This window comes from Octopus bimaculoides, chromosome 16 (assembly GCF_046866305.1).
Source record: "Octopus bimaculoides isolate indiv1 chromosome 16, ASM4686630v1, whole genome shotgun sequence".
Classification (NCBI taxonomy): domain Eukaryota; kingdom Metazoa; phylum Mollusca; class Cephalopoda; order Octopoda; family Octopodidae; genus Octopus; species Octopus bimaculoides.
The window spans coordinates 11,832,217-11,845,060 of NC_142943.1; the positions used below are offsets into that span (position 1 = coordinate 11,832,217).

A 12,844-nucleotide genomic window follows, 5' to 3' on the forward strand; every position below is an offset into this window, starting at 1 on the left:
TACTTTCACAGCCATTAGATTCTTACATTGCCTTAGATTGGTGTTGTTGGTGGTGGTGGTAGTAGAGTGTTGGAATAAATGTCTTGCAGTATTTAGTTATCCTCTTTTACCATCAGAGTTCAAATCCAGCCAGAGTCAGTTTATTTTCTAAGTTTTTTTTTTCCTAAGTCAAAAACAATTTTTTAGTTGATTAAATAAATATCAGTAAAGCATTGGGCTGATTTAAATACTCTTTACTCTTACTCTTTTACTTGTTTCAGTCATTTGACTGTGACCATGCTGGAGCACCGCCTTTAGTCGAGCAAATCGACCCCAGGACTTATTCTTTGTAAGCCTGGTACTTATTCTATCGGTCTGTCTTGTTGCCGAACCGCTAAGTTACGGGGACGTAAACATACCAGCATCGATTGTCAAGCGATGTAGGAGGGACAAACACAGACACACACATATATATACATACATATACATATATACAACGGGCTTCTTTCAGTCTCTGTCTACCAAATCCCCTCACAAGGCTTTGGTTGGCCCGAGGCTATAGTATTAGACACTTGCCCAAGGTGCCACGCAGTGGGACTGAACCTGGGACCATGTGGTTGGTAAGCATGCTACTTACCACACAGCCACTCCTACGCCTATTGGAAACAAAATGATACAATTATAGGCACCTTCATCTCCATACTCCATCTCCTTGCATGCATGTGTTGAGTAGTGCTCTTAATGCGTACAATTGTTTGTATATTGTTTAGGAAGAGTTGAACGCTGGAGACAAAGTGGAGTCAGTGATCAAGGCTGAGAGTAACGATCAAACCGTAGACACCAATAATTCTTCTTCAGTGACCAGAGACCCTGCAGGCCAGATGGAAACCAAGCTCGCAGATGCTGGTTCTAAAGAGGCCAGCAATGGTTCTTCTTCAGATCAGGTGTCAGAAAAGCCGGAAAACAAAAATAATAATAACTTAAACCAAAGTTCTTCAGAGCCAAATGTATTGTCTAACACTTCGAAAGTCATTAACAAGTCTACTCTGCTGAAAACAGCTGCAAAATCCGAAGAGAACGAGTCATTAATTGTACTCGTTGATGACATCCATAACGACCTGGACGCTGACTTAGCAACAAATGAAAAGAAAAGTGAGCAAGCAAATGGCAAAACGTCCACCACCGTCAGCACTACTGAAGCTGATGCTGGTGCTAAAAGCCAGAAAGACCAAAAGACGGATAAGAAGGTGGAACAGAAGAAAGATAGTAAAGATGCCAAGACCAAAAGGTAATTATTGGATTCTTTACATACCTTTGTCCTTTTTTTCCAGTAACCCTGTTCCCTTCTCTTAATAGCTCTGTCTGCTTTCTCTAATAGTTCCGTCCCTTTTCCAAGCATGGATGTGTGGTTGAAAAGCAAATTTCTCAACCGCATGGCTTCAAGGTTCAGTCCTACTGCAAGGTATCTTATGCAAGTGTCTTCTGTTATAGCCCCGGGCTGACTAAAGCCTTGTGAGTGGATTTGATAGACAGAAACTGAAAGAAGCCCATTATATATATCTATATCTATATCCATCTATCTATATATATATATATATATATCATCATCATCATCGTTTAACGTCCGCTTTCCATGCTAGCATGGGTTGGACGATTTGACTGAGGACTGGTGATGGCTGCACCAGGCTCCAATCTGGTCTTGGGCTTACTCACACCGTGTGGGAGTTTGGGCAAGTGTCTTCCACTGTAACCTTGGGTCAACCAAAGCCTTGTGAGTGGATTTAGTTGACAGAAACTGAAAGAAGTCCATTGTATGTATGTATGTGTGTATGTATGTATATACATATATATGTACACACATGTATATGTGTGTGTGTGTGTGTGTGTGTTTATAATCTTGTCTTGTCATCATGTGATGATTGCAAATGAGCATCTTTTTCATACAAGCAATGTTGTTTGTCTCCAGTCTTCCATGAAAAACATGTCTGCCTATTGAGAAATATTATCTTGCCTGGAAACTGATGAGGGTTGGTGACAAGAAAGGTACTCGGCTGTAGAAGAAAATCTGCCTCAATAAATCCCATCTGGCCCATGCAGGCATGGAGAAGTGAACCTTGAATGATGATGATGTCACATGTAGCAATATTCTAACCATGTTGTATTGTCTGAGATTCATACACCACATGTAAATATTCTAACTGTTTTACTGCTTGTGATATATCACATATTACACATTTATTTTAATAGTATAAAACAATTAGTTTTACACTGTTGTAATAGTTTTATGTTGAATATATTGCCTGGATTTGTCAATATCCTAATGTGATATTTCTGTTCTTTTTGTTTTTTCCAGTTCTGAAGACACACCTAAAACAAAGAAGGGTAAACCAAGTAAGAATCCTTTGTTCTCTTACCATGTACATTGTTATAATCTTTTAGGTCCAAATCTTAGGTGCAGGAGTGGCTGTGTGGTAAGTAGCTTGCTTACCAACCACATGGTTCTGGGTTCAGTCCCACTGAGTGGCACCTTGGGCAAGTGTCTCCTACTATAGCCTCGAGTGGACTTGGTAGACGGAAACTGTAAAGAAGCCTGTCATGTATATATACATATATATATATATGTGTGTGTGTGTGTGTGGGTGGGTGTCTGTATTTGTCCCCCCCCCCCCCCCCCATCGCTTGACAACTGATGCTGGTGCGTTTATGTCCCTGTAATTTAGCAGTTCAGCAAAAGAGACTGATAGAATAAGTACTAGGCTTACAAAGAAAAAGTTGATTTGTTCGACTAAAAGGCGGTGCTGCAGCATGGCCACAGTCAAATGACTGAAGCGAATAAAAGACCATGCTGGGGCACTGTTGTGAGGTGTTTAGTTTAACAAATCAACCTCAGTACTTATTTTAAAGTCTCCTACTTTTACTATTGGCCATGTAACTTAAGTGTTACATGGCCATAAACAAACCAACAGCAGTTGTTGAGTGGTAGTGGGGTGGCAAACATTAAGACGCACACACACAAACACACACGATGGGCTTTCACAAAGCTTCCATTTAACAAATTCACTTGCAAAGCATTGGCTGGCCTGGGGTTATAGTAGAAGACACTTGCTTATGGTGTCGCACTGCAGGCCTGAACCCAAAACCACATGTTTGCAAAGCAAGCCAACCATGCAGCCACAACATTAAAACCTTCTTAATTTTCCTTCAAATCTACAGATATGAGCACTGCTACATATTTAATATGCACTACTACATACAACTATTCAATATGTTAAACTGGAATGGAAATTATACAAAAAATAATTTCAGATTTTACTGTGAACAACATTTAGACTTTTACCTGTTCCATTGAGTTTTAAAGGATTAAATGTTTTTGAAATTATAATGAAATTATAAGATAGATTATTAAACCAAAATTCTTTTTTTTTTTCATTTTTTTTTCTTTCGTAGAATCTGCCAAAACTTGTAATTTGTGGATTACTGGACTCAAAGCCAACACTAAAGCTGCAAATCTCAAAGCACTGTTTGTCAAATATGGCTGGGTTTGTAAATGATTTAAATTAAAAATATAAATATTTTATCTGCTTCACATTCAGTTTTAAAATTTCATGTAAATGGTTTAGATTTGTAAAATTTGATCATGTAGTCTTCACCATCATGTATCTATTTTTTTGGCTAGACACCTGTTCTTGTCTCTCTATCATATTTAAACTTCTCATTACCTCCTTTGCTATTATCTTGAGGCTTTTTCGTAGCTGGATTTTCTACGGGGAGCATGCCCTTGCTTACCCCCAAACTCAGTTTCGAGACATGAGTGGTCCCAAGACCAAGGCCTCTACCATGATGTTTAAGAAATGTGGTGGGAAACTAGCTCAGGAAGGCTGGGACGCTACTCCCTGAGACCCCTTTCAGAGTCCTGCTGAGCATGTTCTGAAGAGGGTGCTAGGTTTTGAGGTAAATGGACAGCGAAAGCGAGGTAGACTGAGGAAAATGTGAAGGGGACAGGAGGAGGAGGAGATTGGGAGGGTTGGCTCGAGAAAGGAGGACGCCCAAAACTGGGCAAGATAGAGCGAGATGGTGTGAGGGCAGTTGTATGGTATTGAGGTAGATCCAGCCACCCGTGTTAACGGGGACAAAACCCGGATTCAAAATGATGGATGATGATAATATTACCTGGCATAAAGCCGCCTCCCTCCATACTACCCAGTATTGAGGGCTCTTGTCTTGCAAGTTAGTTGGTGACTTCACTGGTGCTGATGCCATTTGAAAAGTACCCAGTATATTCTGAGAAGTGGTTGGCATTAAGGAGAGCATCCAGATGTAGAAACTGTGCCAAAGCAGACATTGAAGCTTGGTACAGTGCACCAGTTCACCAGCTCCTGTTGAATCATCCAGCCTATACCAGCATAACTCTGTAAAATGATTGGCACTGTCGACTCATTCAACCCATACCAGCACAGAAAATGAATGTTAAATGATGGTGGTAATGTAGTACCATAGCTTTAAGATGAAGATGCTGGATTAAGTAACTCTCATCATCATCATCATTTAACGTCTGCTTTTCATGCTGGCATGGGTTGGATGGTTTGACAGAAGCTGGCTAGGCAGAAGACTGCACCATGCTTAGCTGTCTCTTTTGGCATGGTTTTTACAGCTAGATGCCCTCCCTAACACCAACCACTTTGCAGAGTGGACTGAGTGCTTTTTATGTCACACCAGCACTCTATTTTAGATAAAACAACTAAACTCTACATTCAAAGCACAGGTGTGGCCACCCGTACACTCTGGGTGGCCACACCTGTGCTTATAAAATGTATGCAAAACAAACGATTGTCCCATTTAATCTCTTTCGTTATCTTATAACCACCTTATAACCATGCTTTTTTTTTGTTTGTTTTCCAGGTTGTTGCTGCCAAAGTTGTGACAACTGCACGGATTCCAAGTCGTCGCTGTTATGGTTTTGTGATTATGGCTTCAACTGAAGACGCAAACAACTGCATCCGTCATCTCAACCAGACCAAGTTCAATGGCACAGTTATTACTGTGAAGATGGTAGGTGGAGCGAAGTGGAGTTGAGTGCTGTCGAATGGGATTGTAGTGGTGATCATTGCTCAAGAATGTTTTTTCTTTTTATTTTGTATGTATGGCTGTGTAGTAAGAAGTTTGCTTCCCAACCACATGGCTTTGGGTTCATTCCCACTACAAGATACCTTGGACAAATGTCTCCCAAGGCCGACAAAAACCTTGTAAATGAGTAGCAGTGTCGTACTGGTGCAGCCTTATCCCTCTCTCCAAGTGGCTATGTCTGCTCATCTAAATGACAATCTAAAGCAATTAGCAAAAGCATGGTACATTCTCCTAGTGTCATACTCACTTGCAAATAATGACTTTGGTTCATATGTCGACTAAAAAGGCGGTGCTCCAGCCTGGCCGCTGTGAAATAACAAACAAATAATACACACACACACACACGAATATATTTGTTTGTGTGTCTGTGTTTGTCCCTTCGCCATCACTTGACAACCAATGTTAGTGTATTTATGTCCTCCGTAACGTAGTAGTTCGGCAAAAGAGACTGATAGAATAAGTACTAGGCTTACAAAGAATAAGTCCCGGGGTTGATTTCTTTGACTAAATCCCTTTAAGGCAGTGCTCCAGCATGGCTGCAGTCAAATGACTGAAACAAGTAAAAGAATGAAAGGAAAGAATAAATGTATGTATGTATGTATGTATATCTATCTATCTATCTATCTATCTATCTTGAACTTTCCGTCTTTCCGACGAAGGGCTCCGCCCGAAACATCATACTCTCTCTCTTTCCTTTCCTGAGCGTCCAATAACACTATCCGTATCACGTCCTCACTTTGTTGTTTTTTAGTTATTGTTTTTTTGTGTTTTTTTTATGATTGACCGTTGACTGGACACTATTCAATTTTTTTTCTCCGTGTTTTTCTCCTTGTCTCCGTATTCTTTCTGTTGAAGAGCGTAGCTCGAAACGTCAAAGACTTTCCGCATTCCCGAGCGTCATACTAATACATCCTTTTGTTATTTACACCACCTGTCCTCGTCTGTTGTTGTTTTTTCGTACATTCTCCCATATATATATATATATATATATATATATATATATATATATATATATATATATATATATGCATGCTCAAACCTATAATATTTTTGCAGGCCAGAAATGCCTTGGGAATGCAAATTCAAAAGAAAGCTGCTGATCCTGCAAAGAAACTGGTTAATACTAAAAAAGAAAGTAAGTAACATTCTGTTTTGTTCTTATTTTGCTCTGATTTCTTTTGCTTTTCTTTTTTTTTTTTTTTTAATCTATGTGAAACTTTTATTTGATTTAAAAAAAAATTCTTATTTAAAAACAAAAAATTCAAAAAAGTTCAAAAGTTTGCTTTGCAACCATGTGGTTGTTGGTTTGATCTCACTGTGCAGTACGTGGGCAAGAGTCCCCTGTGACATTGGTTTCCTTAGCTGTTTGATATTTTTCTATGGAAATGCACCGTGTGAATATGTATATATATTTTTCTATCATATTTACTGTGTGGATATGTATATATATATATGTATATATATATGTATATATATATGTATATATATATATATATATATATATATATGTATTTATTCCTGTATCATATTCACTGTGTGGATATATATATATATATATATATATATATAGATTGTATGATGCCTGTGTGAGAACAGCTGTGTTACGTGGTAGTGAGACATGGGCTTTGACTGTAGAAGACATGCGTAGGTTGGAGAGGAATGAAGGTGGTATGCTCCATTGGATTTGCAACATGAGTGTGCATGACTGACAAAGCATAACTGTGTTGAGAGATAAGTTAGGTATAAGAGGGATTAAATGTGGTATGCAGGAGAGGAGACTGCATTGGTTTGGACTTGTGATGTGTATGAGTAAAGACAACTGTATACAGAAGTGCCTGTCGCTGAAAGTGGATGGTACCTGTGGCAGTGGGGAACCAGGAAGACATGGGATGAAGTGGTGAGGACTGATCTAAGGATGTTGGGGTTCATGGAGCAAATGACAATGGACCAAGATGTTTGGTCATATGAGGTTCTAGAGAAGGCCTGCCCATCTCAACAATACTCAATTACATGTGTCCCACCCACATGTAACAACAAACTTTTCACACACCCTACCCCATGAAACCAAACTACATCTCCTCTTCAAAACAGCATCTTTCTCTTCCTCACGTTTCCTCTTCATAAACTATGATTGTCTCCCACTCGCCTTCACTGCACTGCTCACTGTATCGCTGCTTTCCCTCCCACCCCATTTTTCTACCCAGGTTTTTTGCCAGTCATCACAATCCCCACTCCCTACTTGTGCCTTCTTGGCAACACCTGACCATGTATATATAATGACCTTTGTACCTCTCTCTCTCTCTTCTTTACTCTACCATCACATCTATGCTCTGATACTTGTTACTTGTGAGTATACCTCGGCACTTCACCATCTCTCTCCTTTTCCCTCTTACACTTTTGCTGTTTCCTACTCTCTCTCTCTCTCTATTTCTCTTGCTCTTCCCTCTGGTGCTGGGTAGCCATGTATCTCCTCTACAGCAGCACACCTCATCCTTGGTCACCCTCTCTTACTCTTTCTCTTGTTTTTCTGCTGACCAGGTAACCAAGTATCTCCTTTACATCAGCACACCTGTCTCTGTCCTCTTTCTTGTTCTTCTCTCTCTCTCTTTCTCCTCTGACACAAATTCCCCTCCTAAAATTCTCCTGCCCATCTCATAATTCCTTGTCTTGCGAGTTACTCGGTTACCCTGCCAGTGCTGGTGCTACGTAAAAAGCAATGAAACCACTCTTTCATGTTAATTTGTATTCTAGACATCAGCTTAAATGATAAAGTTATCTTAATAAATTCTTCATTATTTTCAAAATTAATTGAAACGAAGACAGGATTAGTTGCACATAGATATGGTAACAAAAGGATTAACACAAAAGTAGAGTTTAAGAAGTTGTAATGTCATCGTCATCATTTTTTAATACTCTGCCACCTTTAGTCGAGCAAATCGACCCCAGGACTTATTCTTTGGAAGCCTAGTACTTATTCTATCGGTCTCTTTTGCCGAGCCACTAAACTATGGGGACGTAAACACACCAGCATCGGTTGTCAAGCGATGTTGGTGGGACAAACACAGACACACAAAACATATACATATATATATATATATAAATAGTAAATGAGTATATGCATATATACGTACAGGTATGTGCATACCGACATCCACCTGTATGTATAGGTGCATATCTGGGTACAGGACATTGCAAACAAACGTAGACGAGAACACACGAGCCACATAGAGAACATCTCCTTCATCAGCCACCCACGTTTTAACACCGGCGTTTCGACGAGCTTGGGCAGGACGCATCGCTAAAACGGCTCGTCCCATGGATCGCAGATTAAATTTGTATACGCAAATTAAATCTAGCCATGGAGGAATGTAGTGGCGGACAAAAAACAAGACAGGAAAACAAACAGAAAAGGCTTTACGGCCAGACGAGAAAAATTATGTGTGTAAGAACGCGATGAGGCACGGACCCGAGAGGGACAAAGTGGTGCGTGCGTTGCTTGGCGAAAGCCAAGGAAGGAAAGGATTATTGACCGGAAGCATGTGACCATGCCGGTGTAAAGGGAAGAGAGAGAAACAGAGGGAGGAAGTAGAAGAATAGGTGAGCAACGAGAGGAAAAGAGAAAGAGAGGAAAAACGAGGGGGAAAAAGAGATACGTAGTAGTAACAGAGGAAGAACGAGAGGGGTAAAGCGAGATATGTAGTAGTACAGAGGAAGAACGAGGGGGGGAAGGAAAGAGAAAGAGATAGAGTAGCGTCGGAGGATATGAGTTACGAAAACTACTTACATTTGGAAGATGCTGCGTTCAATCATGTAAAAACAAATAGTAAATGAGTATATGCATATATACGTACAGGTATGTGCATACCGACATCCACCTGTATGTATAGGTGCATATCTGGGTACAGGACATTGCAAACAAACGTAGACGAGAACACACGATAGGCTTCTTTCAGTTTCCGTCTACCAAATCCACTCACAAGGTTTTGGTCGGCCCGAGGCTATAGTAGAAGACACTTGCCCAAGGTGCCACGCAGTGGGACTGAACGCAGAACCATGTGGTTCGTAAGCAATCTACTTACCACACAGCCACTCCCGCGCCCGTGTCTACTTTTCCATGCTTTCATGCCTTGGACTAATTTTACTGAGGCAGATATTCTGTGACTGGTGAGAACGCTGATAATGAAGATTGTTTGAATTTTGTTGCTGTTGTTGTTTTGTAGGTAAACCGGCGGATGGTACAGAAGAATCCAACAAGGTAGTTAAGAAAAGCCCCCAAAAGACGGAGGGTGAGAAGAAAACTGCTGCAAAGAGCAAGGCTTCTACTCAGAGTAAATCTAAATCAGATAAGAAAAATTGGTCCCATGCCTTACTGGATCCTAAAGCCTCCAAGGATCCATGGGCTAAAGCTAAGGTAAGTATTTTAGGCACAGTGCCTTTATCTGTCTGTATGTGTGTGTGTGTGGGGGGAGGGGTAGAGGGAGGGGGGGCAAGGAGCTAGAAGCATGAAGATATTTGGGATAAATGGTGACTGAATTTAAGTTAATGGAATAACTTCCAGCCATGACATCTCATCATCATCATCATCGTTTAACGTCCGCTTTCCATGCTAGCATGGGTTGGATGATAGACTGAGGACTGGTGGACCGGGAGGCGACACCAGGCTCCAATCTGATTTGGCAGAGTTTCTACAGCTGGATGCCCTTCCTAATGCCAACCACTTCGAGAGTGTAGTGAGTGCTTTTACGTGCCACCGGCACGAGGGCCAGTCAGGCGGGTACTGGCGACGGCCACGCTCGAAATGGTGAATTTTACGTGCCACCTGCACAGGAGCCAGTCCAGTGGCACTGGCAACGATCTCGCTTGAATGTCTTTTCGTGCGCCACTGGCATATATATATATATATATATATATATATATATATATATATATATATATATATATATATGCACAAGCATGGCTGTGTGGTAAGAAGCTTGTTTCCCAACAACATGGTTCCAGGTTCATCCCCACTGTATGGCACCTTGGGCAAGTGTCTTCTACTATACTCTTGGGCTGATCAAAGCCTTGTGAGTAGATTTGATTGATAAGAAACTTGTATATATATATATATATATATATATATATAAAATCTGTGTGTGTGTCTTTGTGTCTGTGTTTGTCCTCCACCACCATTTGACACCTGGTGCTGGTGTGTTTACGTCTCCATAACCTAGCAGTTCAGCATAAGAGAGCAATAGAGTAAATACTAGGCTTAAAAGAAAATAAGTACTGGGGTTGATTCATTCGACTAAAAAATTCTTGAAGGCAGTGCCCCAGCATGGCCACAGTCTAATGACTTAAACGAGCAAAAGATAAAAGTTATATATATATATATATATATACACACATGCACCTGTGCCAGTGTCATGTAAGTGCGCCTGTGCTGGTGTCACATTAGTGTGTCTGTGCCGGTGTCACATAAGAGCACCTGTGCCGGTGTCACATAAGAGTAGCTGTGCCAGTGGCATGTAAGAGCATGATGATGACTTGAGAGATTTTAATTATTATATTTGCTTAATTGTGTTCATGTCTTGCCTTTTGTGTTGCAGTTTGAGGAAAGCCAAAGGAGGAGGAAAGAAAGGGCTAAAGTCAGGTCCAGTCTACGGCGCCATCGCCCCGTGGAACCACATGGTTCACATCACCATAGCCATCGCCATCACCACCATCTTGCCAATGCTGAACCCGATATTCCTCCTCACCTACGCGAACGCCGCCGAACAAGTGAGCTCAGGCAGCTGTTGTCTTCGAGGAGGGAATCCAGCTACGACAAGAAACCTATAGACTGGAGAAAGCGCGGAAAGAACTTCGGTAAGGCATCACCATCTTTCCATTTTTCTCTCCCCTTGCTGCTTCTTGATTGAACTCCTGACTGATTTTCTACCTTTTACTTCTTTTAAATATTTTACTTGTTTCAGTCATTGGACTGCGACCATGCTGAGAAACCACCTTGAAGGGTTTACTTCAGTGTTTCATAATCATTTTTTTTTGCCTATGGACCCCTTTTTCTATTTTACTCGGCTGGGTCCTCTAGCCATTCGGTGTTAAAAAAAAGAAACCCTATTACATTTTTATAATTAAATATTATTAGAAGCAGGAGTGGCTGTGTGGTAAGTAGCTTGCTTACCAACCACATGGTTCTGGGTTCAGTCTCACTGCGTGGCACCTTGGGCAAGTGTCTTCTATAGCCTCGGGCCGACCAAAGCCCTTGTGAGTGGATTTGGTAGACGGAAACTGAAAGAAGCCCGTCGTATATATGTATATATATATATATATATACATATATATATATATGTATATGTGTTTGTGTGTCTGTGTTTGTCCCCCCACCATCACTTGACAACCGATGTTGGTGTGTTTACGTCCCCGTAACTGAGAGGTTCGGCAAAAGAGACCGATAGAATAAGTACTAGGCTTACAAAGAATAAGACCTGGGGTCGATTTGTTCGACTAAAGGTGGTGCTCCCAGCATGGCCGCAGTCAAATGACTGAAATAAGTAAAAGAGTAAAAGAGAAGATGGATAAAAATAATTATTAAAATATTCTGTATATTGTAAAAGTATAATTGATTTATTGCAGATAAATTTTAACAACCAAACCATATATGGTCCCACCCCTCCATGGCCATATAGACCCCCATTGAGAACCACTGGTTTAATTGAACAAATTGACCTCAGTACTTACATTTTTTAAAGCTTGGTACTTAGTCAACTGGTCTTTTTTTTTTTTTGTTGAATCAATCACTAATTTACAGGGTTGTAAACAAACCAACACTGGTTGTTGAGCGGTGGTGGGGGAACAAACACATGACCCATGCTCCACAGCAGAGGTATTAAGACTCTCGGAGTGGTTGTCATTAGGAAGGGCATCCAGCTGTAGAAACTCTGCCAAATCAGATTGGAGCCTGGTGTAGCCATCTGGTTTCACCAGTCCTCAGTCAAATCGTCCAACCCATGCTAGCATGGAAAGCGGACGTTAAATGATGATGTGAATAAATAAGAATTATGTTTGATAAAATAATCTGAATGCTAAAGGGTTAAAATAAGTCCCCGGAGGCAGGGAGTTGGTTTGTTTGACTGAACCTTTCAGGGGTCAAGGTGGTAGCTCAGCACGGCCACAGTCCAGTGACTGAAAACTAGTAAAAAAGATAAAATGTATATATTTTCTAACGTTTGTAACACTTAATTTCAGGACAGAAAGAGAAAAACTGGATAGAGCCAGAAGGAAACTGGCCACTGTCAATGAAAGTAACATGTGGTCCAAAAAGAGAGCGGTCACATTCTTTGAGCAGGTAAGAGATGCTTATAACTAGATTACATACTGGAATTACACTTTATTTATTTAATCTGAAATGTATATTAACGAGGCATTGGATTCGATTGATAAAGTCATTAGAGTATTGGATATAATGCTTTGCAATATTTGCAAAGGTGAAGTTGACCTCAGCAGATTTAAGAAATGGCTCTAAGTATTTTGTCCAGTGTGCTAAAGATTCCGCCAGAGTACCCCCTGTTCAATCAATAAAATAAGTCCTTCAACTATAGGCATAATGCCCAGAAAATTTGATGGGAGGGGAGCTTGTCGATTACATCAACTGGTACTTATTTTACTGACCATTGGAAGGATGAAAGGTGAAGTTGACCCCGCTGGAATTTGAACTCAGAACATGAAGCTACTAAATATTTTATCTGGCATGCTAACAATT

The 12,844-nt window shown here is 40.6% G+C and overlaps 1 protein-coding gene across 1 annotated transcript in view; it reads left to right on the forward strand.

The window, feature by feature from the left end:
* LOC106879420 (uncharacterized) overlaps nt 1–12,844 on the forward strand; it is a 36,170-nt gene extending 23,326 nt beyond the window's left edge. Inside the window, exons 8-15 of the mRNA XM_089364143.1 lie at nt 750–1,267; nt 2,333–2,370; nt 3,427–3,518; nt 4,879–5,028; nt 6,160–6,238; nt 9,324–9,514; nt 10,692–10,950; nt 12,331–12,844. Of these exons, the coding sequence (XP_089220269.1) occupies nt 750–1,267; nt 2,333–2,370; nt 3,427–3,518; nt 4,879–5,028; nt 6,160–6,238; nt 9,324–9,514; nt 10,692–10,950; nt 12,331–12,434 (1,431 nt within the window). The 3' untranslated portion in view covers nt 12,435–12,844. The remainder of the gene's footprint in view (nt 1–749; nt 1,268–2,332; nt 2,371–3,426; nt 3,519–4,878; nt 5,029–6,159; nt 6,239–9,323; nt 9,515–10,691; nt 10,951–12,330) is intronic.